The sequence below is a fragment of the Camelus dromedarius genome, chromosome 24 (assembly GCF_036321535.1).
Source record: "Camelus dromedarius isolate mCamDro1 chromosome 24, mCamDro1.pat, whole genome shotgun sequence".
In the NCBI taxonomy this organism is placed as follows: Eukaryota; Metazoa; Chordata; class Mammalia; order Artiodactyla; family Camelidae; genus Camelus; species Camelus dromedarius.
Genome location: NC_087459.1, coordinates 29,525,444 through 29,552,276, shown reverse-complemented (window position 1 = coordinate 29,552,276; position 26,833 = coordinate 29,525,444). Strand labels below are relative to the sequence as shown.

At 54.5% G+C, this 26,833-nt stretch overlaps 3 protein-coding genes, 1 long non-coding RNA gene and 1 other non-coding gene across 12 annotated transcripts; 2 read left to right on the top strand and 3 right to left on the bottom strand.

Moving 5' to 3' along the window:
* Positions 1–576: 576 nt before the first annotated feature.
* Positions 577–9,379, bottom strand: PDAP1 (PDGFA associated protein 1). 2 transcript variants are annotated; one of them, XM_010992192.3, is made up of 6 exons: positions 9,259–9,379; positions 6,165–6,256; positions 4,694–4,807; positions 3,614–3,735; positions 2,449–2,600; positions 577–1,318 (listed from the first exon to the last, which is right to left on the bottom strand). In XM_010992192.3, the coding sequence occupies exons 1-6, from the start codon at positions 9,269–9,271 to the stop codon at positions 1,260–1,262; spliced, it is 552 nt and encodes a 183-aa protein (XP_010990494.1). In that variant the 5' UTR covers positions 9,272–9,379; the 3' UTR covers positions 577–1,259. The 2 variants fall into 2 exon arrangements, with proteins under 2 accessions (XP_010990494.1, XP_010990495.1); XM_010992193.3 differs by having other exon boundaries at positions 4,694–4,804.
* Positions 3,735–5,450, top strand: LOC135319242 (uncharacterized). Its single transcript, XR_010377712.1, has 2 exons — positions 3,735–3,932; positions 4,814–5,450. It is a non-coding gene; the product is annotated as an uncharacterized LOC135319242 (long non-coding RNA).
* Positions 9,380–9,553: 174 nt separating the features above from the next.
* BUD31 (BUD31 homolog) lies at positions 9,554–15,095 on the top strand. 2 transcript variants are annotated; one of them, XM_010992188.3, is made up of 6 exons: positions 9,554–9,753; positions 10,794–10,929; positions 11,379–11,501; positions 12,560–12,682; positions 13,017–13,183; positions 14,853–15,095. In XM_010992188.3, the coding sequence occupies exons 3-6, from the start codon at positions 11,408–11,410 to the stop codon at positions 14,901–14,903; spliced, it is 435 nt and encodes a 144-aa protein (XP_010990490.2). In that variant the 5' UTR covers positions 9,554–9,753; positions 10,794–10,929; positions 11,379–11,407; the 3' UTR covers positions 14,904–15,095. The 2 variants fall into 2 exon arrangements, with proteins under 2 accessions (XP_010990490.2, XP_031288368.1); XM_031432508.2 differs by lacking the exon at positions 9,554–9,753 and adding an exon at positions 9,760–9,886.
* TRNAG-ACC (transfer RNA glycine (anticodon ACC)) lies at positions 12,854–12,926 on the bottom strand. Its single transcript has one exon. It is a non-coding gene; the product is annotated as a tRNA-Gly (tRNA).
* PTCD1 (pentatricopeptide repeat domain 1) lies at positions 14,569–26,821 on the bottom strand. 6 transcript variants are annotated; one of them, XM_031432499.2, is made up of 10 exons: positions 26,741–26,821; positions 26,463–26,560; positions 24,176–24,671; positions 22,628–22,768; positions 22,083–22,301; positions 21,226–21,327; positions 18,712–19,419; positions 17,971–18,087; positions 17,145–17,327; positions 14,569–15,695 (listed from the first exon to the last, which is right to left on the bottom strand). In XM_031432499.2, exons 3-10 carry the CDS (start codon positions 24,647–24,649, stop codon positions 15,513–15,515), a joined length of 2,127 nt encoding a protein of 708 aa, XP_031288359.1. In that variant the 5' UTR covers positions 24,650–24,671; positions 26,463–26,560; positions 26,741–26,821; the 3' UTR covers positions 14,569–15,512. The 6 variants fall into 6 exon arrangements, 5 of the variants coding, with proteins under 5 accessions (XP_031288359.1, XP_031288355.1, XP_031288356.1 ...); XM_031432495.2 differs by having other exon boundaries at positions 26,719–26,774; XM_031432496.2 differs by lacking the exon at positions 26,741–26,821 and adding an exon at positions 26,663–26,737.
* Positions 26,822–26,833: the final 12 nt, after the last annotated feature.

Below are 26,833 nucleotides of genomic sequence, written 5' to 3'. Positions count from 1 at the left end.
GTCCTTAGGAGACAGTGCAGGCCACACAGTGTTGATTCTTTACCACCGCCCTGCCCGGTGCCCAGTCACCTCAGGACACTGCAGTTTAGGAGGCGGAGCGCCCCTCCCGGAGTGGTGCACAAGTAGGGCCTGCACTGTGGTTGAGTCTGCAGGCAGCCCACATGATTGTGCTAAGCCTCAGTTTCCCCACTGCCACCCACACCATGAAGGAGGTAATGAATGCCTGGCAGTCATGTTGGGTGTTGGGAAGCGTCCAGCACCGAAATCCTGAGGCTGTCACCACCAGGGGGCGCCTAGAGGACAGGCCAGGGAGGCCTGGTGCTGCCAACTGCCTGCTGTGTGCAGTGGACAGGTCCCTGGCTGCTCTGGCCTGAGGTCCCTACTTGGTTAAAAGGAAGGGGACTGGCTTCTGTATCCTGAAATCTCTCCCAGTCCAGAGGTCCAGGGTCCGGTGCCTGTACCCGGATCAGTGTTACCTGAATCCTGTGGAATGGGCCTGCCTGAGAGTGACACCATGCCCTGCTGGGTGAAGGCAGCCCAGGCATGGGGGCCCAGAGACGGATCACAGAACCAGGATTACGATAATGTCGTTTAATCTGCCAAATATACAAGTTGGGTTTGTGGAGCCTGTTTGGCCTGGGTGCTACAGAGTAAACAGGTTTCTTGAAATGATCCACGGGCAGGGTTAAGAATGGGCCCGGGGCCTGGCCAGAGTAGGGGGTGGGGGAAGGGGTGGAAAGGGCAGAGAGGAGGTCTCAGCCAGAGGGGACTGGCCAGGGAGGAGCCATGACCCTCAGGAACCCGGGCTCCCAGACGACAGCCCCTCCAAGCGAGCACCCAGGCAACACAGCCGGGGGGGGGGGGGGGGGGAGCTGGCTGTCGCAAACCTGTCAGCAGCTGCAGGGGCTTGACCTCCCTGGCCGCACAACCTACTGGACAAACGAAGCTCCTCTTACCCCACCTCCCAGCGCCCCCGACAAGGGTTCTGAATTCTAAAAACAGCCAAAACATTCAAATGGTTACATATGAAATGCTGCCCTGCATCTTTCTGTCTCAAAGATAGCAGCTGCCCCCTCCCCCAGCCCCCCACCCACCATCCCCCCAAACGATTTCCGTGCCAAGATGAAGAAGTCCCAGGCCGTGGGGGGCTCCTCGCCATGAGGGGCGGCTGCAGCGGCGCCGGGGCACAGGGTGGGCGAGACACAGCAGAGGTCCTGGCAGCATGGCCCGGTCCCTGGCATCTCCTCCCACAGGCCATGCTACTTATTCAGGGACAGCGACTGCATTCGTTTTCCTGACAAAGTTGCATCATCTTTTGCTGAGAAGCAGGAAGGGAAGGAGTCACTACCAAACCGAAACAGCCCTCCCTGCCCATCCCAGAATAGCAGAACCAAACATCCAAAGGCCTCAGAAAACTTTTTGTGCAACTGGCTCAGCTGGCAGATGAGGCAGAGACCTGAGGAGAAGGGCCCAGCCTGACGCCCTCCCGCTGGCCCGTGTCCAGACATTCTCGTCAAGTCTGGGTGGCTGTCCCCTCCACAGAGGCCCACCAACGTGCACTCCACTGGGCAAACGGACACCATTCCTACCCCACCCCCAGGCAGAACCCTGTAATTCTAACCTTTCCTTGTGGGTTCTGAAGTCTGCAATCAGCAGCAACATTCAAAATAGTTACACATGAGGTCCTTTCCTGCTTTGGGGTTTGTGAACAAGAGCTACTTAGTGGGGAGCTGAGATAACTATGTCTCGTGTGGGGACAATGCCCTGGGGCAACTGATTTCCCATTTCCAGGCCTAGAAGTCAGGACAGCAAGATCCCCACAGACTCATGCCCCCCACACCCCCGACTCTCCAACACTGAGTGGAGAAAGGAGTGCATGAGGCCAGAAGGTCACGAGGCAAATGCTCCTTTAGACCAGACTGACTCCCCACAGCCAATCTGGCCTGGAAGAAACCCTACGGCCTTCGGCCCCCCTGGAGGGGAGGGCATGGGGAAGAGGGACCCTGGGCCAGATTTCATCGGGGTCTGCACCATAAAAATCAAGCCCACGCCCACAATAAACTCCCCAGCCCCTCAGGCATACAGTGGTAACCCCAGGCAGCTCTCCTGGCTACTCAGGGCACCCCAGACCATAGTGGAACCTTCTAGCATCGAAGGCAGGTGCATCCTGAGGCCTCCCTCAGATGCTGTGGACGGTGCTCTGCTGAGATTCAAACCCACATCTGGCTCCACTGCTGCCGGGCTCTCCCAGCATCCTGGGAGGTGCTGGCAGGAACACCCACCTCCATCTGACTCTGAGAAAGGCAGGCCCAGGTGCGCACACACACAGCAGGGGCCTCTACTGAACACCGTGACCCCGCCCATTTTGCAGCAAGGATGCTTAAGTGCAGGGCTTGGTAGCTTGTCCAAAACCAGAGTTGGCCCCCACACCAGAGGCTCCAGACTCACCTTTCCTCTCCTCTTCCTTCTTCCGGGCGGCCTCCTCCCGCTGCCTCCGGATGATCGCCAGTCGCGCAAGGTCGGCCTTGGCCTGCTCGGTCTTCCCCGCTAAGTGCATTTTCATGTAACGCTCTTTTGCTTTCTGCTTTTCGATTTCTTCTCTGTTTGGATAAAATGGTGTCACAGGGGATATCCTTCCCAACATTATCAGCCAAACTGGACGTGGAAGCCAGAATAAAGGCCACTCAAGCCCAGGCCCAAGCTGGGGAGGGGGCCCTGGTTCCACCTGCCCCTCCCGATGGACACTCACCAGACAAGCAGAGGCCGTCGGCTCTGCAACCTCACTTGGTTTCACTGGTGAGAAGGAAGCTGCTTGAGGGGGAAGAGTCCTTAGCAGCCTCCAACCACATCCCAAGCCAGTGGACCTTCCCCTCCATGGGGTTTTCTGAAACCCCTCAGCTGTCATGGTCAACACAGCAAGGTGGATTTAAATCTAGCAGCCCAGTTAGGAGAGAAACCACAGTGGCTCTCCCTAAGAGCCTTCAACCTCCTGTAAGGCCCGATGTCACCTGGTGGCCATGAAAAGTCAGGGAACGACTTGTCAAAGACAGGCCTGTACAGGACACTTTAGGATTCGGCCACAATCCTCCTACAGCGTACAGGGGAGCTGTCAGCAGCTCCATTTTCACCTGGGACTCAGAGAGGACTGGGGTAGCCAGGAGACCTCCCTGCACTGCTCTGGACGGCAAGAGCCCCTAGTCCTCTCCCGATCCTATGGCCATGACATGAGGGATGGAGGCAGGCCAAGAATGGTCAGATCAGGCTGGATAAGGGAAGTGTCCCTGGAGTGGGGGTGTCTCGGAGAAAAGGACTGTAGAGTAACCATCCATATATTATTTCCTTCAAGTGCAACACTCAGATCTGAATCCGCTGTTCTATCTTCCCTGCTATGTTTCTGCTGGGGGAAAAGATGTTTTTTGTTTTGTTTGTTTTTTTAAGAAGCTTCTATAGGGCCTTTGGGGGAAGGAGATGAAACAGAAATAAACACCATAGCTGGAGCCCCCACCTAGCCACTGGGGACCCCAGAGCCCAGGAAACGAGGGCAGAGGAGCTGATGCCTCAGCCCTCTGCAGGTCAGACCCTGCCCGTCACGAGGCCCAGCAGCACAGGCTACCTTTCTCTCCTTGAAAGCTCCTTGGGTCCGTCCAGGTCCAGCTGTGTGACTTTTTTGGTTGTCTGTGCCACCCGGTTGGGGTTCTCAATGTCGATGAGCCCTTCTACACCTTTGCGCTTTTGCTAAGATAGGATGAGAAGTTGTGTTGGAGAAGTCTGGTCCTGCAGGGCCCAGGGGCCACACCCACCTTCTCCCAATAACCCGCATGGACCAGGACAAACTCCTGCTCCACCCCGAGTCCAACGCGACGCTCGGCCCAAGCCTTCCGGTGGGAACAGCACGCAGGAGTGTCTGCATCAGCCTGGGAGGTGCAAGGGGAGTAAGTGCGTGTGAACTGAGCCCCACCCGTGCCCAGTCCCAGCAGGCAAGGATGTTATCCCAGCTTCAGAGGTGGCTGAAGGGAGGCACAGGGTAGAATAACATGCCTGAGGCCACCGGGAAGTAGACAGGAAATGAGATGTGAACCCAAGCCCAACTCACAAGCTCTCAGCCTAGAGGGTTACTCCCTCACTTTGACTCAGCCTCCAAAAGCAGCTTCCCAAGGAATTTCATGCTTGACTACAACAAGCAATGCTGGATCCCCAGAGCAAGGCAGACCAAGGATGCCAGTCCCCAGCCATCCAGGTAATGGGAGGGAAATGTGACTTGGGAATGAGCCACCCAGTCTACAGGTGTGGGGAGCTGGCACCAGAACGTGGAGCTCACACCTCCGACCTGCCCTGGGGAAGCTGAGGAAGAAATGAGAGCACAAATTCTCCATGTAGCAGGTTTGGTCAGAGTTTCAGGCCCTGTCAATCCCAGCATTTCTCTTTAAGAGACCAGACAGACGGCTTCCAAACGCCAGTTAATCTAACCACTGTGCGCAGCTTCAGACACCTATACCCAGCCGGCTGTGTGTATACACGTCCACTTGGGTACCTGACATCACAACCTAAACTTGTCTAAAACAGAACTCAAAACTCCCCATTATAATGTAAACCCTTAAAAGCAAGGACTCTGCATGTACCACTGGGACCACTACACAACTGGTGTTTGCTGAATGGGTGAGTCTAGGTCCCAAGCCCCTGTAAGACCCAGTACCTGGTAATCATCTTCTTCATCCTCACTCTCATCTGAATCTAAGGATTTCTTCTCCTTTTTGGGGTCACCTGCAGCCCCATCTCCACCTTCTTCTCCTTGTTCCTCTTCTTCCTGCTTCAGAAATGAACAATCTGTGGAATCAGAAACGTGAAACAAGCCCCCAAGACTATGACCTCGCCCCCAGACTGTGGACCTTGAGAAGTTAAGCCCCCAGAAGGCTGCAACCAAGTATGATAACAGTCCTACTCTGCGATGCTGGCCCCAGGGGGGGACCCTGGGTCAAAGGCAGCCTGTCCACTTGGCTCCACAGCCTAGAAGTCATTCCCAGTCCAGCAAACCCTCATACGGCCATAAAAGGCCCTGCTCTTCTTCCCAGCCCAGGTACCTCAGAGAGCCTGGATGAGCTGCTCAGTCTCCCAGGGTCCGAAGGACTTGGCTGCGGGGCTGGAAACCACAGTCCAGCTCAGCTCCTCTCCTGCTCCCCCTGCTGCCACGTGCAGCTGCCAAACTGTACTCATTTCCCTGGGCAAGACCTCCCCTGCCTTCCACTCCCACGGTCAGTGGCAGGCCAGCCACTCCAGCCTGCCCACACAGACGCCCTGCTGCACCAGCTTCCCGTGACAACACCCTGGCATGCCACTTCCCTCCGCCTTTCTTGCCTCCCAACCAAAAACATTCGTTACAAAAACCACACACTCCCCCGCTTAACACTTACCCACACACTCTCCAAGGTCCTGCTCAGTCGCCAGCTTCTCACCCCCCTCCCCCGGCCCAGTTAGATGCGGCTTTTTTCTCCCAAGCACTTCACAGCTGTGCCACTCATCCAGCCTGACTGCGCTCCCTTTGGCTCTTATCCCGGTGAGGACCTAATGGTGTGGTTGGGACGTGGACACCAACGATGGAAACATTCTGTTTCCTGACAGTTGGCTGGAAAAAACGCTGTGGGACCAGAGTAGAGGGACCTCTTAAGCTTAGACTGGAGGGGGAAGGGTGGGTAGCATCAGTGAGAGTCACAGAAGAGGAGATGTTGAGCAAGGTCTGGAGGAATGCACGGCGCTTTGCCCACTGGGGGCGTGGGAAGGCAGGGCATCACGTCACACTGGGGTTGGCAGCCGTCCTGCATGGCTGGAGCACACCAGTAGCGTGGCTGAGAGCCCAAGGCGTGATGGGCAGAGCCTGGGGGAGGGAGAGCCCCCAAAACGCAGGAACCCAGGACGAAGACGAGAGGCCTACCAAGGCAAACGCTGCTGAATGAAGAGAGTCCTAACTGATCCGAGGATGGCCCTCCCCGTGATTGGTAGTTCTGGGATTCCCATCTGCTACCTGCTGTCCACCACTGCCCCGCCCCCACCACAACCTCAGGCACTGGCTTCTTCCTGAGAATGGGTGGTCCTTGCCTGGTCACTCTGGATTCCAAAAGGCAGAATGCCACTCTTGGCCACTGGCATGGACTGGACAGGCTCGTACTCACCCTGACCTTCTGCTTTTCAGCCTGGAGCTGCGCGTCGATCTCCTCAGGGCTCGTGTACTGCCTTGCCCGGCCTTTGTGGCCTCCCTTTCTCCCTGCACGAGGATCGGCAGTTCAGGAAGGTGGAAAGGGAGCAGCTACCCTGAACACCCCGAGCCCCAGGCTGTATCCAGCTTGAGGTGCTCTCATCAGAGGCTGCAGAACCTCACCTATCCTTCCCCAAACACCACCCAAGACCTGTGCTTCCCCACCCTCCCATGTTCAAAGGGACAAAAGAGGCAACATGTGGTCACCTGATGCAGCACCAACTGTGTGCTGGATGCGGGCTCCCACAAATAAGACCTGAGGGGAGGATCTGGGGGAGGGCGCAGTGCAAGGAGAGACTGGCTAAATCTCCTGGCCCCTGAGAAGCACCAGGCTGACTTAGATGCACTGATGAGAATGTGCAGCACTCATGTCCCTGCTGTCAAAGCTACAGTGCTTTTTACTTGCACTGTTCTGTCTCAGGCACGGGCTCATCTGATCCCCCTGACCAAGCCTATTGCGCACGATCATGGCTGGCCCCATTACATACACAAGGAGACTTGAGACCACAGCAGAGCAGGGAAGAGTGCACATATCAGAGTCCAACCTTTGGGTTCAAATCTCAGCTCTAGCACTTGCTAGCTCTATGACTGCGGGCAGGTACTTAACCTGCCAGAGTCTCAGTTGCTTCACCCGTGTCCCTACCTCATAGGGCTGTCATGAGGATGGATTTGTTAACATGTGTGAAACTACTGGAACAGTACCCGGCACTGGATAGGCGCTACAAAAAGGTTTGCTATGACTGTTACGCTTCTAATATAGGACCTGGTGGGGAAAAGAAAACAAGGCCACTGGTCACGTCAGTGATTTACTACAGGGAATATAATAAACTACTTCACATTCACCTAAGTGGTATGGTAGAAAAAGAACACTTCAAATCTGTAAGAGAAAACCTTCCTGTGCTTGGAGTAGGAAACATAGCTGGCAAAAAAAGTTAAAGATGAAAATAAACTTGACTACCGTCTAAGAGTTAAAAATGTGACTAGCAATTAAAGTTCATCACAGAGAATCAGTTTTACAGTTTGACAATCTGGAGCCAAGATACTAGTCTGACCCCTACTAAAGTCATCAGTCAGTTTTAAAGGAGGGAGGCACCCTTTCAGCTGGTCCCAGAGGACACTGGGGTGGCTGTGGCCTTGATCCACTTCCACGTCTCCTGGAGGCTGCAACCCACCTGACTTCCAGTGAGTCTTGCATCAAGAACAGAGAATCTGTAATTAGCCAGAGCTGCTCTGGGCTCCAGAGACTGCAGCAAAGATCCTGGCCTCCCTTGATTTCCTAGACAGCAGCTGCAGAGCCATAATTGAGCTGCTACAGACCACACCACCCATTTTTAATGACTACCCAGGTTCCCAGGGGTGTCTCATTCTATGTTCATCAAAGTCCTACTGTGTGAGGTCAAGTTTGCCATCAAAAAAACCGTAACACCTGTTCTCTCTTAATGTTCAAACTAATAGAAACAACTCAAAATTGCCAGTATAGGCTCTCATCCAGCATCCTTGGCTGTGAGATACTGATGTTGGCTTGGTCTACAGTAATTTTTATCAGAAGCTCTCCATGCCTTTAAAACGCTTCACAGTTATATAACAAAGAGCTGGTCCTTTGCTCCTAGAAAATTTCATCATTTTTTTTAAACATCTTCATGTTTTCTTTTGCTTTTCAAGCAAATGAACAGAATCAAGAAATGTAAACCTTTTTTTTTGCCCATAAAGCTTACACAAGCCAAAAGGCCAAGTCATTTAAACAAGAATCCACAGTTAGGATTTTCTAATTATAACCTCCAATCTTGGCTCAAAGTATCTATTAAGTAGGACTCTTAGAATTCTGAAGCCAGGAGGGCTCATTTAGTACCCTCCTGCAGGAGACTGAGGAACACAGAGGAGACATGGCTCTTCCTACCACAGAATAAATCAGTAGAGAGCGAGGTTTAAAGGGATTCAGCTCTGTAAACCCGTTATCTCTCAGAGTAGAGAGTCAGGAAGTCATTTAGGTCTGAAAAGGCTCCAAGCAGACCTTCCTGTGGGCTGACGCATCTTAATCAACATGACACGAGCTACCAATATTAATTCAAAATCTGTTCTGTGCCAGGAGCTAGCCAGGCATGTCGCGTGCTGTATAATTTTATGAATCCGATCCCACCTCTCCAAGCTAAGGGTTATTAGCCAGGTGTTCAGATGAGGAAAACAGACTGGAAAAAGTGATAATTTGTTCAAGGCTACAGGATTAGACAGTGACATAGGTGGGTCTAGAACTATTGACTCTTAGGGATAAAAGGACGGAGAACGGTCGACAATGTACTGGGAAGCCATGGATCCTTTACCGTCTTGGCCAAGGAATTGGCAAAGTCTTACGAATAACAATAGTTACTGTTTACTGGGCACTTAGCGACTGTCCCGCACTGAACTGAGCCCTCCACGTGGATTACCTAGTTTAAGGCTCGCATCAGTATTATGAGGTATATATAATCATAACCCCCACTTGCACGTGAGAAAACTAAGACAGGGGGAGGTTAGGCGACTGGCTTAAAGGCACGCATCGAGCCGCTGCCAAATAGGGCAGTCAAAGCTAGGTCTCCCAGGCTTAAGAGCATCAAATTAGGTGGCAGCAGACAGGCCTCCTCCCGAGCCCCAGAAGGCCCACGTTTCACGCGCGAAGCAGGCGGGCCCGGCACAGGCGCAGGACGCGGTGACTCAGTTCCCCGCGAGCCTAAAAATGGGAGGAAACTCCAGATCCCCCAGGCCAGGAAAAGCGCGGCCCAGATCAGCTTTACGTGTCGACGAGGACCCAAAGCCTCTGAGTCTCCTCAGACCCCCGAGTGAGTGGCTCGAGGCCGCTACAGTCCTTAGTTTCCCCAGCTGGACAATTGGGCGTCGAGGCCCAGGCCTCGTCCTCAGCCGGCGCGGACATGCTCCCTCTGCGCCGTTCTCTGAGACGCCCGCGAGCTGAGCGGACAGAGGGCGCCTGACTCGGGCCGTCCCTCGAGGCCCGCGGGCCGCGCGCGCCCGCTCCTCACCTCCTTTAGGCATCGCGGCTCCGGCGGCTGCGGCGGCGGCGCCTCGAACTGACACCGGAAGCGGAAACACCTCGGGCTGGACTTCTTCCACCCGGCTAGACCCTCCTCCTCTAAGCGCGCCGCCGCCGCCGCCGCCGTCTCCGCTAAGACCGGGGACCTCAGGGAGGCCTGAACGCCAAACAGGATTGTCCCACGCACCGCCTGAGCCCAGGCTTGCCTGCGCGCTGCCGGGCAACAACGTCCTCAGTACCCCCTCGCCTGGGGAGGCGCGCGAGCCTGCTAGTCACTTCCCCCCGGGAAGTGAGGGCAAAAGGCAACAGCGGTTCTGGAATTCTATACAGGCAGAGCTGTGGACACCTAAGATAACGCAATCTCCGCGCACGGTGGGGCGGGGCTTCGCGAGGACCTCACCCTGATGTGATTATCTTGATGGGATCGCTGGGGAGGCGGAAGCTGTCTATAGAGAAGGGGCATTCGACGGTGGCCGAGGTTTTGGTGAGTGTTTTTTCTCTGTGCTCCAGTACCTTGGTAACGACTGGGGCCGGGAATCGCAGGTCTGCATTGGTTCAGAGGGCGATCTGAACGGCTGGGGTAGGACGGGCTCGGGCCTGTGGACCGAGAGGTCGAGGTGAGTTCCCGAGGGGAGGCGGCGCCTTGCCTGTTAGGCTGAAAGGATGGGAGATTTCTGAAAGGATGGGAGATTTGGGGGTTCTCTTGCTTTTAGGCTTTTCCCTCTTTTTTTCCCCATGCTCTTTTCTCCGCTGGTAGTTTTCTGTCTAAATAACTACTTATTTGTGTAAGCCTGGTTCAGATGCCATTGTCTTTATCAGCCTTTCTTACATCCCCGGCTGTAACGTCTTCCCTCTCTCCGAACGTCTCTCGCCGCCTCTCCCGAGCGCCACCACCCCTATTATACCGCCCCACTCCTCTTTTTTTTTTTTTGATCTATTACTTCTTAAATGTTATCTCTCCTGGGAGGCCTCTTCTGACTCCCCGCCTGGGCCAAGGCCTCGAATCTCCCTGGGTCATAGCAAAGTGGTCATTCCCGTGTTTGCCCTCTCAGCCCGCGCGCTTTGGGACAGGGACCGGATTCCATCCATCTCTAGCTTCAGCGCAGGGGAGACAAGTGCAGAGATCCCTGATTTGGGAGTCAGGAGCCCCCAGACTCTTGTCAGTTCCCAACTGTGTGCGACCCCGAGCTTACCTCTTGTAGTCTGATTCCTCATCAGTAGGATTGTTAGGAAGAACTCATGGAAAGAGGATGGGGCGGGGCTTTACAAACTTGTCAGGCACCCTACAGTAGGGAGGAACTGAATGAATTTGGGAGAGAGGAGTCTGCTTTGCTAAAAGATAAGAAATAATTAACCTGAGTTCTCTTTGCCAGCAGGTAAATACTATGTGGTTTGAAAAATGACTTGCTATGTAAATTTGGATGGGCTTTACATGGCTTTACGTGACTTGCCTTTATGTCGTGTGTTGGTTGAGTGTAAAAGAGATCTCGGCAATCAGGCTAATACACTGCTCTTGTTTTACAGATGAGACTGAGAACCAGAGAGCGAATGTGACCTCCTCCAAATCACAGAGTAATTGGTAGAGCTGGATAAGAACCTAAACCTATAACTGAAGAGACCAGAGATCTTTCTGTTACACTTTTGGGAAACAGGTCCTAAGGTACTTTGGTTTTACACTGTCTTTCCATTTTTAAACCCTCATCTTCTCTCCTCTCCCAGTCATAGTCTACCTCACACTGTATTGTAATTCCCTTTTCACTTTTTATTTCCTTGTTGGAATATCACCTTCTCAGGAATAGAGGTTGTATCTTATTGTTTGTTCTGTATTTCCAGTACAGAGACAGGGACCGGCTCATAGTTGATGTCAGTTAGTAACAGCAAAAATCTATTAAGCACACATTAAGTGTTATGTGTGTATTCATGTTATGTATAATTATAATTAAGTCTTCACAATGATCCTATGAAATCCTATGAAGTAGATTCTATTATCCCCATTTTACAGATGAGGAAACAGATTTAGGGATATGAATGTACACCAAAGTTGTGGCTTGTGAAGTCCTTTGGGGACCTGAGGCTCAGAAACCAATTCATGTAATTTTTTCCCGACAGATTTTTGCAAGTTATCTTCCAGGGAAAAAATGCCTAAAGTCAAAAGAAGCCGGAAGGCTCCCCCAGATGGCTGGGAGTTGATTGAGCCAACATTGGATGAATTAGATCAAAAGATGAGAGAAGGTGAGTGGAGGAGTTCTTGTCTCGGTGGGCCGTGTCCCAGGGTCTCCGGCTTAGATGCCCCCAGGCGCCAGGCACAAATGCAGCTACACATGGGAAGTGACAGGCAGTACCACTGTGGCCTCCTGACGCTGATGGGCTTTGTTTGCGTATTAACTCATAAGAGCACCAGAAATGCCAGAACGTCATACAATACTCACAGAAAGCCCTCAAAAATGTTTTGGGGCCAATTTAAGTAAAAGTTTTAGGGAGTATAGATCCAATAGTCTACCTATAATTATTTACTCTGTTGGAGGTATATTTGAAGTCATACAGAGTACATTTACTTGGGAAAGCCTGTTCTTTTTCACTTCCACATTTTTTGAAACATTTTTATGTAGATTTTTCTCGTGAGTCTGATTGTTTTCATCATCACTTTGTTTTTGCATCATCTGCCAGTTTTCCAGAATGCACCACCTTTACTTCCCTCTAAATGTTGTGTGATCCTGCACTTTGTAATCGGTGTAGTGGACAGTTCAGGGAAATTTTATCTGAAGCCATAAGCATCTGTTGGCTTTATAATCGCAGTATAGACATTTACTGAATTGTTTTTTAAAGCAATCTTTTTTTTTTTTTTTGAGGTTTTTGGTAACTAATCTAACCATTATTATTAAGTCATACCTCCAGCAACAACTACTGAGTGAGTCATAAACTACTTTGCTTCCTTTTTTTTGAAGCTGATTGTATCAGGTAGTTCTCTTAGATTCCTAGAACTTGCAGTAATCAAGGGCATTTTGGGCTAGGAGGTTTCTTCCCCAAACAGGTCCTTATTCAGAATAAAGGAACTTGGAGATTGTTGTAATAGGAAATATTTTATGAGTCCCTGAAAATAAGTCTTCCTGTTTTAAGGGATGACTTTTTGGAGGGAGAGTGTTTACATGCAAAAGGTGTGATGACGGCTATCCTAGTGGGTATGAAGTAGGATTTATTCTTTATCCCTTCTTATTAAAAAAAACCACTATATCCTGTGCAGACCAACCCTGCCTCCCAAACCAAAACAAACACACGTGTTTCCTCCCCAGCTGAAACAGAGCCTCATGAGGGAAAGAGGAAGGTGGAATCTCTGTGGCCCATCTTCAGGATACACCACCAGAAAACCCGCTATATTTTTGACCTCTTCTACAAGCGGAAAGCTATAAGCAGAGGTACCTGGACAGATTCTCTTGGCCTTTCCAACTTGAGTGGCTTTCAAATTTAAGTAGTTCTTGCAAGCTCAGCAAATGTCACTTTTCTTGCCACCAAAAAGGGGCAAGGGGGCAGTATTGGTTAAATACTTTTGGGGCAGGGTAATTAGGTTATTTATTTATTTACTTTGATGGAGGTACTGGGGATTGAACCCAGGACCTCGTGCATGGTAAGCACATTCTCTACCACTGAGCTACACCCTCCCCACTAAATACTTTTTACGGGTGGGTAGTGATGGGTTGGGGGAGCTTTGTTAGACCATGGTGTGATGCCCTTTCCCCATCTTTTTGACAGAACTCTATGAATATTGTATTAAGGAAGGCTACGCAGATAAAAACCTGATCGCAAAATGGAAAAAGCAGGGCTACGAGAACTTATGCTGCCTGCGGTGCATTCAGACACGGGACACCAATTTTGGGACAAACTGCATTTGCCGGGTCCCCAAAAGCAAGCTGGAAGTGGTAATGCCGCCCTCCCCCAACCCCGTAATGTCTGACGATTGAGTTTGACGTTACTCTCTGTTCAGGGTTCTGCCCTAGTTGACCGCAAGGGACTTTGTTATTTTGTTGGGCTGGAATGTAGTTTTGTGGCTGGATGTCCTAATGGCCACCCCCACACCCCAGGAGTGAGTCCCTCTGTTGGGGGAGCTGTACCAGGCAGCTTGGCAGTAATCGTGTTTGTTAGGTCTGGGGGCCAGTCTCAACTCCTGTGGGCAAATTATTGGGCTCCTTTTCTCACTTGCAAAGTGGGGGTGACGACCCCCCACAAGGTGGCCATGAGGGCTGAGTCGGGGGGAGGGTGGGCCAGTTGGCAGGAGGCGTCCATCTTCCCCTAGTGCTTGCCCTTCAGCCACCCTACTCTGCAGGCCTCTTGTCCTTCCCAGTGTCACGTTAACATTATCATCACTGCATTTCTTTGTTTAAAAAGTAGAGGTACTGGGGATTGAACCCAGGACCTCATGCATGCTGAGTACGCGCTCCACCACTGGGCTACACCCTCCTGCCATCACTGCATTCCTTGTCAGAACTTCCTGTCCCAAAGCTAGGCTGGGTGGCTCGGGGACGGTCCTGGGTGTGCGGTAGCTGAGCTCCAGGCACCAGCGCCTCCCAAAGTGGGGCTGCAGGAGGAGGCCAGAATGGCCTTTGAGTGTAGCCCCTCAGCTGACCACTGTGGGCCCCGCTGAGTTCAGCCCAGGTGGCTTCTTCCACAGGGTCCCTCATCACCAGTTCCCTTCATGTCATCAGGTCCCTTCCCGCTGCAGCCCTAGTTACAGTTTGTAGAGCTTCGGTTTTGGGCCAAGGGCTTTTAGCTCAGCAGGCAGCTGTGTCACCCAGAATCATCTGGAAGTTCAAGGACAGGCACACTGAGCAATGGAGAGCAAGCAAGGGACGCCTCCCTGAGGGAAGGCGCTGCTGCTGGTTCTCGGAGCGGGGCAGCAGAAGCCCTGCTCCTCTGGGACCCCCGGGATTCCATGGCGACATCTACCTGGGGTGCTGCCCCAGCCCCGTGGCCAGAACAGCCTGCTTTGGATTTAGCTTGGGTTTCACCACCGGATCTTGTTTGCTTAGACAAGGGTTTTGCTCCTCCAAAATAAGAGGAAAAAGGAAGATGATGAACACTGTTGCTCTGGGGCAGGCCCTCGGCCAGACATTAGGCCACACCTGGCCTGGGGGACGAGACTGTTCTGCTGCCACAGATTCTGGAACACACCGTCTCTCTCCCCACACCCCACTAGAAAGTTTCCCCAGAGGCGGCCCTGGGCCCCTGGCACTGAGCCCTTGGAGCAGTAGCAGACCCGCCTCCGCTCACTGCATGGTATCTCTGCCTCACAGAATAACAAGAATCATTCAGACAGATTGTTTTCCTTTTTTGGGAGCAAATGTGTACACTGAATTTGCATAAATTAAATACACTTAAAAGTTGTAACTTCAGTTTATCAGCAGTAGCAGTTTCCACCATCACAAGGGAACGGAATTCTCCCCATCCAGAACTGTCACAGAGGGTTTCTGAGTGTCCTGTAGGCAGTAAGTGTCCTGTGGCCACCCCTCCTGCAGGAGGACACCTGCACAAGGGTGTGCGGCACGTGGCGGGGGCGTGGTGGCTCAGCTGTCCTCTGTCCTCCGTCCGCAGGGCCGGATCATCGAATGCACGCACTGCGGCTGCCGGGGCTGCTCCGGCTGAGGCCCTTGCACCGTGACTGCCTCCGCCCTGGACTCTTGGCTGCGCAGGAGTCTGCCTGTCACACTGCCCCTTTCCTGGAAGCAGCTCTACCCACAGAGTGGCACCCAAGGCCCGAGTTGGAGCATGGTCTCTACATGCGAAGGCTTTGGTGTTCATCAGCTGTGATTTGTAGAAATAAAACTTTTAAACCTGTTGGGCCCTGCACTCCTTCTCTCAGAGCCAGTGGGACCCAGTGGGACAGCACCAGGCCCTGGAGACCAGTTGCCTTTAGGACAACTCCACCTTGAGCAGATTCACTCTCCTCATCAGTGATGGGGGTGACAACCTCTCAGGTGAGGATGGCCTGAGATGGTGTACCATGGTGGCCCATGCTCCCTGGGACGTGCCATGAACTTGGGCACACGGGGCCCAGCATTTGTCCTCAGACCAATGCCTGGAAGGGCTGCAGCTCTCACTTTGTCCTGGACCAGACCTTTCCCCTCATACCTGCAGCTACAGCAGCACATTCGTGAGTCTTTTACATGAGAGGGACTCCTGGGGCTCCCCCAAAGCCCTGGGAAGGCTGCGCACTTGGTTCCAGCTCTGCTGGGGGTCCCCAGGGTCTCCCCATCACTGGCCCCCAGGGTCTCTGTCCACATCAGCCACGGTGACGGTGTCCTGCTCTCCCTTTGGTCTGGTTCGGAATTTCTGCCATGGGTGGGGGGTTTCCTCTGCTGGCATCACTTTTAGCCATTGCTTATAATAAGCTCGGAAGCCATCGATCTTCTCCAGGTAGGTGTTCTTCCCTTTGTACTGTAATTGGAAAAGCATGGGGTTCCGGGTTCAGGGGGGCCATGATTAGACTTGTTGCATGTTACATACAGCTCAGCCCAAATCATGGCAGCTGGCTCAGGCCTCAGGGAAGCTGTTCCGGCTTCCAGATGGTCAAGAGAGAGGGCAGAAATGCCGTTCAATACTGAGTAGTGTGCCATGGAGAAACAAAGCTGTACTGTGGGGCGGGCCCAGACTCCCATCTGCTAACCATCCTTCCTAAGTATGTGCAGCTGGGCTCCTATACCCAGGATAGCACCCCAGCCCCCACAGCTACAATCGCTGGGTGCCACAAACTGACCCCACAGTCTGCTGAGCGCCTCCCCCTGTGCCCGCTGCTCCCTGCTGACCGTCCCCTCAGCACTGCTGCCGTGTTCTCTGTGCAGAGGTGGTGGGAGAAAAGGAAACAGTGTGCCAGGCAGATGCCAAGAGAAAGTGGGTAGAAGAATACACCAAAAAACCCAAAAAAGTCTGACAAAGACTTACCACGTGATGACAAAAGGGTTGATTCAAAAGACTGAACACCTCTAAACTTGTACCTAATATAGCCTAGATGTACAGGGAGCAGAACGACCATCGCAAGCAGAAATGAGCCCACCACCGTAAGGAAGCAGGAATGTGTGACTGAACACGATCAGCTTCAAGCCGATGGGAGTTTGGTGACTGTTGACTGTGGGCCCCACACAGAGTGGACACAACTAACTAGAAGTTACTTGCAACATGGAACCAACAAAAGACTGACATCCGGAATATATAAAGAACTCTGAGGAATCAGTAAGACAACACTAACAGTCAACTGTTCAAAGATGCCCAGCTATGCCCTCTGCCTGGCAGCCTCACTGAGTCTTAACAATGGCACTCAAACAGCCCTGCACGGCCATCCCTGACTCCTCAGAATGAGGGAGAGGAACGGCCGTTACAAATCAGGTCCATCACTGCCCAGCCGTCCTGTTCACTTGACAAACAGTCTACACCGGGCACCGGACAATGGGCAGGCACTCGGGACCCAGGTGAGCAAGGGAGACAGTCTCCACCTCCAGGGGCTGATGATCTCAAGGCGAGAGTCACACACGTGCACACGTAACTACAGGCTGGGAAGCTGGGGAAAGGCACAGCACCACGTGGAGAAAGAGCCAGCTAAGCCGAGACCTACGGGGTGAGAAGGAACCAGACACGTGACGGGCAGGGGCGCCTATTCAGGGGGGAGGGCAGAGGCCGGTGTTATCCAGAAGTGGGCAAAGGCCAGCGGGACTGGCGCAGTGAACCAAGGGAAGCGTGGCCTGAGATGAAAGCCACGCGGACGCTGTGGTCTGAGGAGTTCGGGATTTTCCTCAAGGGGAGCCACTGTCAGTTTAAAGCCAGGGGACGCCCATCCCGGGAGGCCGGACCCGGGGGCAGGGGGGGCGCTGGTGAAGAGACGGGGGCATGTACCCGGTCAAAGGTGGGGGGGTACTGGGCGGCAAACTCCAGCTGGCGGATGACCACTTCATTCACCGGGACTCTGTCCCGCCTCATGTCCTTCAGGATGTCGATAAGATAGGTGTAGTCCAGCTTCTTCAGGGCCACGTTGATGAGGGTGCTGTAGAAGTGGGTGTTGGGGGTCACCTGGGATCTCTGGAACATCATAGACAGTCAGCAAGATGATGGCCGCTGTGGCGTGTCAGGCTTGGGGCGTGACCCTGCCAGTCAGGCCTGCTCTGCAGACCAGCCACCAGGGACAAGACGGGCAGGACCTCGTAGCAGCCACGGGCTGCACTCCCCCTCCAAAGGGAAAGCACGTGTGGGTCCAGCCCACCCAGCTGAGGGCCCTACCTCCCAGCCCTGAAGAGCCCGGAGAGGAACCAGTGTTGTTCTGAGACAATGGACTCAGGCGGTAAACCACAGGCAGACCACCTCCCGTGAATTTACTGCAGCCTCTGTCCCCCGAGAATTCTGATACAGCCCTGCTCCAGCCACACCTTCCATCCCTCAGAGGGCTGGGGCCGAGACCTGTCCCCACGCCTCAATCTCACCCCGAGGCCACCACCTTCAAGATCATGATACCCCGTCTCTGTGCAGCGGCTCACCAGCATCTACCTTCTTCCAAGTTGGGCCAATGACTGTTCTACACCTGAAGCTAGAGTGACCCCATACTCCCTGCACCCCCCAGCAGTCTACCCTGACTGCAGAGGTCTGGGGCTTTGGGAGGGCCCCCACCTCCCTGACCCAGCTTTCTTCTTCCACACCACGGGTCCTGCCCAGGCCCGGGCCCCCTCACCTTCATGTCTGCGAGCAGCTGCAGACCATCCGCTGGCCTGCAGCACCCGATGGCCAGGTTGCAGAACGTCTGCAGGTTGGGGATAATTCCTCTCCTTGCCAGGACTGGCAGCAGGGCCTGTGGGCACAGACATGGCATCAGCGTAAGCTGCAGCCCACCAGCCCAAGCAAGAGCCTTCTCTGGTGACGCCAGCGGCTGGATGCTAGACACCAGGGGCACCTGAAGGCAGGAGCTGTATGTGTCTGTCACCCTCAATGCTCACGAGGGCCCAGGTCAGTGCTCCTGGCAAACAGGGTATCACGTTGAAACATGCACAAAAGGACAAAATTCCCATGAGGGCCCTGGTGTCCCCATCTGTGAGATGAGGACCACCACACGCCCACAGTGCCTCCAGGTGTGGTCAGTAAAGAAACAAATGGACGTGACACTCTCAGAACAGCATCGAGCTCCGAGTGAGCGTGATGTCAACCCGGGGGGCCACCAGCCTCCCAGGCCACGTGTCCCCACAGGCCCCACACCCCTCATCAGTGTAAGGACGTGTTTGGTGTCTACCTCCCACCACTGGGAGCTCCCCTGGAAGGGCGGGAAGTGTGGCTGGTCCACCAATGCATTCCCAGCTTTCCACCCCAGTCCAGGCCCAGAGTGGGGGCCTGGACAGTCTGCGCACCTACTGCGGGGATGGACGACACACCGGGCAGGGCAGGGGCCCAGCCAAGGGCCCTGTGCCCCCGAGCCCCTCACCTTCGCCCCCTCCAGATCACCCCGCCTGCTCTTCTTCCTCATCAGCGTGTTGAAGAAGGTCACGTCAGCCTCCACCTGGTGCGTGTCCAGGACGCTCAGCAGTGAGGACTCTGCGGGGCTCCCGGGCTCCACCACCTCAGCCAGCAGCGTGAGGGTCTTGATGTCGGGCCGAAGCCCGTGCTCCGCCATCTTGCCCAGGAAACCCTCCAGGCCCCCCATCAAGGCCAGTCTGTTGGCTGGGGTGGTCACGGTCCCAAAGGACACCACCGCCGAGGGGACCGCCCCCATGGTCAGGAGGTTGGCCTTCAGCCCCCAAGGAGGTGGTTCTGGGGCCACAGAGGGGAGGGCCACCCTGTGATCAGGCTCCGCCTTCGTTTCCACTCTAGGTTGGGCCATGCTGGGGGCCCCAGCCTCCTGAATTTCCGGAGACCCCTCAAGTGCCTGAGAAGGTTCCCAAAACAGCTGCCTCTCCAGGGCCTCCACGAGCAGCCTGGCCCATGTGCTGCTGTCCGCCCCGGCCCGGGCTCTCCTCTTTGCCCGCTGCCTGCCTGCCAGGGGCTGCAGCAGGGCCATCTCCTTCCTGGGCCTCAGAAGCACGGCCGCGGCCACCTCCGGGTCCCCCAGGCCGCAGTCCCGAGCTGCCCCCAACAGCAGGTTGTAGCTGTGCCGGCTGGGCTGAAGCCCCAGATGCAGCATCTGCCTCCACACCTGGCGGGAGAGACGAGCCTTCCGCAGGGCGGGCACCGGGAGGCAGCACCCAGCCGGCCAACGTGGGGCTGTGGGAAGGACCTGGCAATCCTCGATCCCAGCACCAGGCTCTGGGCAACTAAGAACCCAAGAACCTGGAAGCTCTGGGAGCCTCCACGGGGTGCCATTCTTTCCTCTCCAGCTCACCCCAAAACTGGTGTCGCAGCTCCAGCCCCCCCGCCTCCCCAGGGCCCTGCACCAGGGAACAGGCTTGGCCCCGGGCCTCTGCCACCTTCTCTGTACTCCCCAGGAAGGGACGGCCAGAGTGGGCTCTGGAAGAGTCCAGGCTGACTTAAGGACTGGATTTAGCCACACTTCCCGAGTGCCTACTGTGCGCCCTGCCCCATTTGGCGCCCTCGGCTCCCTCGAGGGTGCAGAGTGGGTGCGGGCGGAGGGTGTCTCAGCCGGGAAGAGCGCCTCACAAGCTGTGGGCCCAGGCAGCCCCGTTTCCTCTCGAGATGAGATCGTTTTCACCCCCTAGAGAGGCATCTAGTGCACTGGTGTGTTCCCAGGGGGCCCTTCTGATCATGTGTGGGTCACCCTGACACTGGTGACCCAAGATGCCACAAGAGGCTCATGGTCTCACTGGCTCCTCTGTCTGTAGGCTCAATGGGAGGCCGAGACTGCATCTGAGCGTGCAGATGAGGCGTGGGCTGGGGGGACCTGGGTGGGTACAGATCCACCAGACAGGGTCCCGAGGAGGGCAGGGGTCTCGGCAGCCACCTCCATGGGGCACGCTGACAGAACTGAGGTTTATCAGGGACACACATGCTACCCTGAGGCAGCAGGGATTCAGGCTCTAGAGTCAGACCCTGGTTCAAATCCCAGCCCTGCTGCTTAGTGGCTGTGAGACATTAGGCAGTTACTTAACCTCTGTGAGCCTCAGCCTCCTCATCTGTAAAATGGGGCTAATGGTGCGTAGCTCAAGCAGCTTAACAAGTGTGACACAAACTGGCCATTAGTGTTCTAGACCACCTCTGACTAGGACAGACCTGGGCCAAAGAGAGGGGGAACTAGAGCTTGTCTGCTTTTCTCTCTCAAGAAGCCAGGGCATGGCTGGCAGCCACGGCTCACCAGGAGCCTGCAAAGGGGAGGCACTTGGCCCAGGGCTGTCTGAGATCACTAGGGCTCAAACTCCGTGTGGACCAACCGCCTGGGGATCTGGCTGAGATGCCAACATGGACACACGAGGCCCCGGTGCGGCTGATGCTGCAGGTCTGTGGGCCCCACCTTAAATTAGAGCTTCAGGCGAGCTCCAGGTCTTTCCCAACACCTCGGAGCAGGGAAAGCAGCTGGGGTACCACCAGCTAACTAACTACCACTGCTAACCCTGCCTCTCTGGGGGCCTGAGGTGGGATTAGAGCACTGTGCCTCAACTCTGATGTCCCTAAGAATCTCTCAGGCATGAATGCTGACTTCTGGGTCCGTCCTGCAGAGATGTTGAGTGGGGGATGGGCTGAACATGCCCTCGGGGACCGTAAGGTCAGCGGGTCTGGGCTGGCTGCACAGCCAGCAGCGTGAGAGAGTGCAGGCCGGCTGTGCCCTCACTCGGGGGACAGCGGCACCTCCTCTGCCTGTCATCTGTAAAATGCAGGGACCAGTGTGCTCTGGGAAGGCCAAAAGCTTGTAAATATAAAATACCCAGCACAGGGCAGTAGCAGGTGCTCAAGAAATGCACACAGGATCCTCATGTGCACCCAACACAAGCACAGGGGGAGCAGAGCGGGGCAGCAGGAGAGGCAGGAAGCAGACCCGGGAGGAACAGACCTGCAGAGCACGTCGGAAGCCTGTCTCCTTGTCCTGGATGCAGCCCATTAGCAGGTAACTGAAGGTCTCCTCAGTGACCACATGCCCTTTCTGGACGATTTCCTGGGGGAGGGAACGAGGAGGCCCACTGAGAATCTGCAGCAGAGCCCAGGCCCAGGCCTGAGGGGACTGGCTTAGGGCCGACAGCCCCAGGACTGGCCCAGGTCTGCACATCTTGAAGCGGTGGGGCCTGAATCCGGCTGTGGGGCCGACACAGTCCCAGCTCCCGAGCAGAGCTGTCCAGCTGCTGCCTGCATTTCCTCCTCCTCTCCCTCCCGGCCTCTCTTCCTGGATCCTGGCTCCGCTCCCATCACTTCTGCACAGCCCATCTACAAACACCACCCCAGCAGCCACTTTTAACCCCTGCACACGAGGCTTTGGAATTGCACGGAACTGGCTTCAGGTCCTGACTTCACCACTGGTCAGCCATGAGAGTGTGGGCAAAGCATTAGGCCCCCTGGCCTCAGTTTTCTCATCTGTGGAGTGGGGTCACAGACTTGCCTTATAGGATCTTTGGGATGACCCCTCAGTGAGCACCAACTCATCTTCAGTGCTATGAAGCCCACTCCCCACTGTCTGCACCACCACAGAGTCCCACACAGCACAAATGACCCACCACCCTCACTGGGCTGGAGGCTGTCAGACCGAGGCCTCTGAGAACGGGGTCTCACCGGATTCATCTACGAAGCCCAGAGGCAGCCTAGAGCCTGTCTCATTGGCCCCCGAACCTTCCCACATGAGGAACACAGACAGCACAGCCTCACACCTGCCACGTGGCTCACTCTGAGTAGAGAGGAGGAAGGAAGGGATGTCCCCACCTTAAACACATCCAGGCACATTCTGAGGTCTGCGCACATGGCAGCCACCTTCAGCAGGGCATGGTATGTTTTCAAGTTGAGCTGGTAGTTTCTGGCCCGCAGCTGCTGCCGTAGCTTCAGGGCGCTCTGCAGAGCTGAGTCCTTCCAGGGAGACTCAGCGCAGACGTTGAACAGGGCTGTATAGGTGGCGTCTGAGGGCTCCAGGTCCCGCTTCTTCATCTGTGGAGATGGGGGAAAAGGAGGAGGTGGCTCTGGGATCTGCCAGATGCACAGACGATAGCCACTCTGGGAGGGAGCTAGACAGGACTCTGCCCCCGAGACGAACAGGCCTGGGAGCAGGGCCGTGCTTGGCCCTCCAAACCCCCAGCTCAGCCTGAGGGACTTGGAGAACTGATCCTGCACCCCAAAAGCACCAACAAGAAACCGTCATCCCGTGAGTAACGCACTAGCAGGTGACATGTTCAGGATCTGCACCCAGCCCTCTTTGGAACCAAAGCTATGGTCTTTGGAGCCTGGTCCCTGCCACCTCCATGCCCCACGCTCACGTCATTGTAGAGCCTGAAGGCCTTCTTCAGGTAGCCGGCCCGCCCACAGCCCCCGATCAGCACCGTGTAGTTGCACTCAAGGGGCTGGAGTTGCTCCTCCTTCAGCATCTGTCTCTCAAACAGGTCCATGGCCTCAACCAGCTGTGGAAGATGAGGGGGAAGGAGGACACAAGGGAAGGGGCTCAGGATGGCCTCGGAGACCCTCAGCAGAGGGAGGGAGACTGAGGCTGAGGGACCCTCCCTGAACCCAAGCCTGCTTGGGAGCCAAACACCCAACCTGGGCCTCTGCCACCAGTCTCTTGGTCCCTGAGCTCAGAAGCAAGAGAATTTTGTGATGGCCAGGAAGGAAAGGCCACCAGACATCCACCACCTATGAGAGCTCTGGGGTCCCACTGCTGTAGGGGACTCCCAGAGGGCAGGGGCAAGGCCCAGGAGAACAAAGATGGGAAAGAGGGGAGGGGAGGAGCCATGTGCTAAGGCCCTGAAGCAGGAGTGTGCCCGGGAGCTGGAGGAGCAGGGAGGAGGTTGAGGTGGCTGCAGGGAAGTAAGTAAGTAAGTGAAGGAGGGGGAGATGAGGGCAGAGAGGTAAGGGACGGGGGCAGTTCTTACAGGCCATTGTGAGGACTCTAGCGTCTTTTTGTATATTTCTCAATCTTTCATTATGGAAACTCTCAAGGGTACACAAAAGGAGAGAGAACAGTGTAACTACAATGACTGCTAATGTTTGGCCAATCTCGTCTAGTCTATGCTCTGCACCTCTCCACCAAGCTGACTTTTTTAAAGCAAATTCCAGACATCCCATCGTTTCATTCACAAATTTTTCAACACATACCTCTAAGAGATTTTTAAACATGAATGGAAGATCATTACCAAACCTAAGAATGTGAACTCCATCAATGTCACTGACTGCACTGGGGGCTCTGGAGAGAGAAGTAATGCCCTGAGCTCCCTGCTGGAGCCAGACGGCTCTGTCCTGTGAGCCCATGTCGAGGCAAGAGATGGAGAGAGCCTCGGGGAGACAGCCCAGTGACAAGCGCTGTGATCGCTAAGGCAGGGGTGAGGAGGAGGCTAGGCCTGGGTGTTCAGAGGTAGGCTGTGAGAAGGTAGGACTGGTGACATTTGGAAGCTCGATCTGGCAAGACAGAGAAGACTTAGGGATGACCTGGAGGCACTTGGCCGCGGCTGATGGCACAATGGGGCTGCCATTTAGTGAGATGAAGAAAGTGTAGGGAAATCAAGGCTGGGAACAAAAATTTCAGGCGTGTAAGGGAGATGGTGAGGAGGCATTTCGCTACACTGATCGGAAGTCCATGTTTGGCCGGGGCAGAAAGAGGAGGATGAGGACAGCATGGAGCAGGGGGACACTGAGAGCGAGCAGGCAGGCGGGTCACCCGGTGCAGGACCCGGGGTGAGGGAAGACAGAGAGGAGACACGAGCCCTGAGCACCCCACCACTCAGAGATTATCAGGAAGGAGGGATGGCCCCTCACCAAATACAGAGGCACTGAGAAGAAGCAGCTGGGAACAGCAGAATGCGAACGCTCCCTACCTTTCCTTCCTTGATCAGGCGTCTGCACTGAAGGAAGTACCAGTAAGGGGTGTTTCTCCGGCCCCGCCACAACTTTGGCTCCAGCTCCCCTTCCTCATCTTCAATACTCTGTTCCCTGAGCCGTAGGTTATACAACTGGGCTGTCGATTTGTGGAACATTCTCCGGGAGGAGTATTTGTCGGAGAGAGTCCCAAAGCTCTCCTCCTCCTCTTCCTCCTGGGTGGCTGTGGGGCTGGGCTGGCTTGGTTTCTTGCTGAGGCTGCCTGTGTTCTGGCTTCCCTGGCCAAGAGACAGCTGAGAGAGGGAGCTGCTGAAGGCTGCTGGCACTGGCCGAATCAGCCCTGTGGCCCTCAGCCGGGCGGGACCCTCCCTGCCTCCTGCCCATCTGGCTCCGAGAGGGTCAAGGTGCTGTAGGATGGACAGTGCTAGGGGGCGGGGGCCGGAGAAGAGCCAGGTGAGTCTCAGGAGGTCCATCTCTGGCGTTCCCCTCCAGGGCCTGGCATAGGTCAGCAAAATAATGAGAGTCAACTCGAGTTCACAGTCACCAAGGGCAAAAGGGAGACTGAGAAGTGGATACAAGCATGAGCCCTAAGGTTAGAAAGCCTCAGTTCAGATTTCAGCTCTGCTAAACAACCATCTATATGTCCCTGGGCACCCGTTGCTCTGGCCTCAGTCTCCTCACCTGTAAACTGGGGTTAACTAACATTACCCACACAGCACCATAGCAATGAGTAAATGAGGTCTCAGACATACAGTGTCCAGATAAATCTCGGTGCTGGCACAGTGAATCCTCAACAAACATAAGACTACTGAAATATGTTATCAAGCCATGACCTAAGAGATCTGGGTACTGAAAGCAGAGCTGACTTTGAGCCCTGGACAGAGCTGTGTAATTGGGCCCATTGCTGGACCTTCCTGGGCCTTGATTTCTTCAGCTGCAAGATGAGGAGAATCCCACCTTATCACAAAATTATAAGGATGAAATGAGATGTTTTTAGCACAATGCCTGGGGTTTAACAGGTGTTCAAAAAATTGTAGCCATTATCACTTATTATCAAGAAAAAATTGTTGGCATTTTGGGTCTCTGCACAGGGAAGTTAACTTAAGCACTTCTTTTCTGCAAAATTTGTGGACAAATGGGCTAGAGCCATGCTGTCCAATGTGGCTAGAGTACCTGAAATGTGGCTAGTCTACATGGAAATGTGCTGTAGTGTAAATTATACACCAGATTTCAAAGACTTTGTTAAAAAAAAAAAAGATGGTAAAACACACACAATTTTCTTATGGGTTGAAATGGTATTTCAGATATCCTGGGCTAAAAAAAAATTTAATACTAATTTTGCAATTTTTAAACTTTATTTCACGTGGCTACTTAAAAGTTTAAAATTACATAGGTGCTCACGTTATATTTCTATTGCACAGTGCGAGGCTAGTGAATCTGGTCTGTATACTTGAAACTCTAAATAAAATATCAGAATAACAAGCACGAAAACATTTGAAGTCTGGTTATACTAGGAGGTCACCGTTGGAAAGACCACAGGGGTGATGACAGATGGGGACAGATTAATAACTGGGGCCCAGGGAGGGGAGTGACTTGCTGGCGGCCCTGCAACAGTGCAGTGGGTGAGACTGGCTAGGTAGGTCTGGGAACTGGCTGGCTTTAAACCCCAGTCCCTGTAACGTATCAGATGGCCTCTCTGGGCCAGCTCCCTAGTGACACTCGTGCAGAGGGCCTTTTCCACTATGCACCTGGTGAGGCTCCAATAGAAATGTGGCGTGAGTATGTTGAGCAATTTAAAGCAATTATGAGCAATTTAAAATATTCAAGTAGCCACTTAAAGTGTTTACACACGTTAATCAAAAGACAAAGAATTTGAGTTACTGATGTTGGAACAGGTGCCAAAATGTTTTTTAAACAAATGTTGTATTAATATATATGCTCCTTTTTCAAACATGAAATAAAGTCCAATCGTCACGTAAAAGTGGTGATGACTGTAAAAGACAGTAGGTGCAGATACTCTTATCTCCAACCAACATTTTCACTCATCCCCCTTTGAAATCACGACTTCGTCTTGGGCATAGTGAACGCCACTTGGCCGGTCGCCACTTGGTCGGTCACGGAAGGACATGGTAAATTTCACACAGCGACAATAAAGGTGTCATTTCTTCCTCCCCAAGTTCCTACCAGCTTAATAACCCCTGAATTAGAGACACGCTGCCGCCGTCCTCCCTCGGGGAGGACGCTCCCCGGAACCCTCAGGACAACCCGACCCTTCTCCACGCTGACCTTCAGAGCCCCGCTTTTCTCAGGGGACGTCCTCGGCTCCGGCTCGGGCTGAGACCCTCGCCGCCCCTCTGGCCAGTCTTCGCCCGGGGCCCGGGCTCCTGTGAGGGTCAAACAGGAACTCGCTCAAGGAGGCCGACCCAGAGAACGCGGCCCCACCTGACCCCCCGGGCCCGCGCCGTCCCCGCCCCGCCTTGCGTCACCCCCGAGTCCCGGCCCCGTCGCGCGGCACACGGGGCTCTTGGTCCCCGTTACCCACTCCGAGGCGCGCCTCTGCCGACCTCGCGCAAGCGCAGCCCGCGACGCGAACTCCCGGCGCACGTGGTTTCAGGTCGCCCGCGACAGCGAGGTGGGCGTTCCGTAGGCGGCTAGCC

Excerpts from the sequence above, each read along its gene's own strand:
- BUD31 (XM_010992188.3), top strand. The coding sequence starts at position 11,408 with ATGCCTAAAGTCAAAAGAAGCCGGAAGGCTCCCCCAGATGGCTGGGAG. Across the intron at positions 12,683-13,016 it reads GCGGAAAGCTATAAGCAGAG|AACTCTATGAATATTGTATT; the intron begins GTACCTGGACAG and ends TCTTTTTGACAG. Across the intron at positions 13,184-14,852 it reads CCAAAAGCAAGCTGGAAGTG|GGCCGGATCATCGAATGCAC; the intron begins GTAATGCCGCCC and ends CTCCGTCCGCAG.
- PDAP1 (XM_010992192.3), bottom strand. Across the intron at positions 3,736-4,693 it reads ATGAAGAAGATGATTACCAG|CAAAAGCGCAAAGGTGTAGA; the intron begins GTACTGGGTCTT and ends ATCCTATCTTAG. Across the intron at positions 2,601-3,613 it reads GAGCTTTCAAGGAGAGAAAG|AGAAGAAATCGAAAAGCAGA; the intron begins GTAGCCTGTGCT and ends TTATCCAAACAG.
- PTCD1 (XM_031432499.2), bottom strand. The coding sequence starts at position 24,649 with ATGGACCTCCTGAGACTCACCTGGCTCTTCTCCGGCCCCCGCCCCCTA. Across the intron at positions 19,420-21,225 it reads GCTTCCGACGTGCTCTGCAG|GTGTGGAGGCAGATGCTGCA; the intron begins GTCTGTTCCTCC and ends CTCTCCCGCCAG. Across the intron at positions 15,696-17,144 it reads ACCCCCCCACCTTTGACCGG|TACAAAGGGAAGAACACCTA; the intron begins GTACATGCCCCC and ends TTCCAATTACAG.